The 2,061-nt window shown below is 46.9% G+C and overlaps 1 protein-coding gene across 2 annotated transcripts in view; it reads right to left on the bottom strand.

The window, feature by feature from the left end:
• The window catches only part of LOC102759011 (carcinoembryonic antigen-related cell adhesion molecule 1), a 23,428-nt gene that overhangs the window by 11,993 nt on the left and 9,374 nt on the right, over positions 1 to 2,061 (bottom strand). For both annotated transcript variants that reach the window (XM_015562203.1, XM_015562204.1), the window contains exon 3: positions 1,510 to 1,788. In XM_015562203.1, coding sequence (XP_015417689.1) covers positions 1,510 to 1,788 — 279 coding nt within the window. The remainder of the gene's footprint in view (positions 1 to 1,509; positions 1,789 to 2,061) is intronic.

Below are 2,061 nucleotides of genomic sequence, written 5' to 3'. Positions count from 1 at the left end.
GGGGAGTGGGCCCGAGTCTCCGGTGGGCGGGGGAGGGCTCTGCTGAAGCGATCAGCACTGCTTGCCTTAGCCCCAACCCGCCCCCCCACCCCGTGGCACATAGGGGCCTGGATGGCGGCTTGTGCTGTCCTACCCTGCCTTCAGTATGCAAATTAGCCGCCATCTTAGTTGGCAGTTAATTTGCATATGGCCCTGATTAGCCAACGGGAAGGGTAGCGGTCCTACGCCAATTACCATGTTTCTCTTTTATCAGATAAGATGCTGAAAGGTATCCTTTAAGAAGAGAAAAAAGAAGAAAAAGGTAAAGATACAAATTATGAACAACAAATACAAATCAATAAAATATATTTTAAAAAAATCAAGTGAATAAGTAATCTGATGAAAAGAATAAACTGGTGAATATAATAGAATCAGGGGCATAGAAAGGGAGTGGACTGACAATTCTCAGGGGGAAAGGGGTGTTGGGGGTGTGCGAAGAGACTGGACAAAAATTGTATACCTGCCCTAGCTGGTTTGGCTCACTGGATAGAGCGTCAGCCTGGGGACTGAAGGGTCCCAGGTTCGATTCCGGTCAAGGGCATGTACCTTGGTTGCAGGCACATCCCCAGTAGGGAATGTGCAAGAGGCAGCTGATCGATGCTTCTCTCTCATCGATGTTTCTAACTCTCTATCCCTCTCCCTTCCTCTCTGTAAAAAATCAATAAAATATATTTAAAAAAATTGTATACCTATGGATGAGGACAGTGGAGGGGAATAAAGGCAGAGGGAATTGTGGGAACCCGGTGGAGGGGAGCTATGGGGTGGGGGAGGGGGAGGAACAACTGTAATAATCTGAACAATAAAGAATTAAAAAAAATTTTAAAAAAAAGAAAGTAGGGATTTGTACACCCTTGTTCTTAGAAGCATTATTCACAACAGGCAAAAGGTAGAAACAACCTAGAAGCTCATGGATGGATGAATGATGAATGTGATGGATACATGCAATGGAATATTATTCAGCCTTAAAAAGCAATGAAATTGTGATATATGCTACAACATGGATGAAACTTGAAGACATTATGCTAAATGAAAATAGCCAGACACAAAAGGACAAATATCATATGATTCCACTTATATGAAGTACCTAGAATAGTCACATTCATAGAGAGAGAAGTAGAATGGTGGTTTCCAGGATTAGGGTTGGGGGGTGGGGAGCTATTGTTTAATGTGTACAGAGTTTTAGTGTGGTAAGATGAAAAAGTTCCTAATGGATAGTGGTAATGATGGCACAACAATGTGAATGTACTTAATGCCACTGAGCTGTAAACTTAAACCCACCACACAGCCCTGTGCAAGGTCACAGTGAATGCCAGACCCAGGGTCAGAAACTGAGCTCTTAACCACTTTGCCATTCAGTTTACTGTAATGTCTCCTGATTGACACTGCCCCCTGTGACTTCTGTCCATTTATCACACCATTGGTAGAGCAATCCTCCCAGGAAGATGTAGAATGGGGCACGGGGTCACTTACATTGCACATGCAGCCTGAGGGGCTCACTTATGTCGGAACTGGCCAGGTTGAAGACCTCACACTGATAATCCCCATCGTCCTCCCTCCTGACGGGGTCTATGGTGAGGGTGCTGTTGCCCTGGGACAGCTTCATCCTGTCCGTGAGCAGGAGATTCTGGTTCTTGAAGAGCCACCGAATGGAGATCCCCCTGTCATATGTGAGGCAGGTCAGGACCACCGTGTCCTTATCCTCTGTGACTGTGGCATTGCTGGCTCGGATGGAGGGCTTTCCCACTCGCTCTGTGGAGAAAGAGAGGAGGTGACTGACTGAGAGTGGGCTCCTTCCTCAGAGATGTCAGCCAATCACAGGCCACAGTGATCTCTGTAAAGGTCACCAGAGGAGGACTCTGACCTCTGCAGGGTGAGGACCTTTGTTCAGGCGACAGTCTGTAAGGAGAGGGCTATACCTCCCCTCTGCCATCCAGATCCCCTCAGGATGACCCCTGACCTGTCTCCCTGGACATCTATAGTATCAGCACCAGGAACCTCTTCTCAGACCGAGTGTCCAGTACC

The sequence above is a fragment of the Myotis davidii genome, unplaced genomic scaffold, assembly GCF_000327345.1.
Source record: "Myotis davidii unplaced genomic scaffold, ASM32734v1 scaffold1577, whole genome shotgun sequence".
NCBI lineage: Eukaryota > Metazoa > Chordata > Mammalia > Chiroptera > Vespertilionidae > Myotis > Myotis davidii.
The sequence above is the reverse complement of the archived record's forward strand: the minus strand, read 5'-3'. Positions and strand labels throughout refer to the sequence as shown.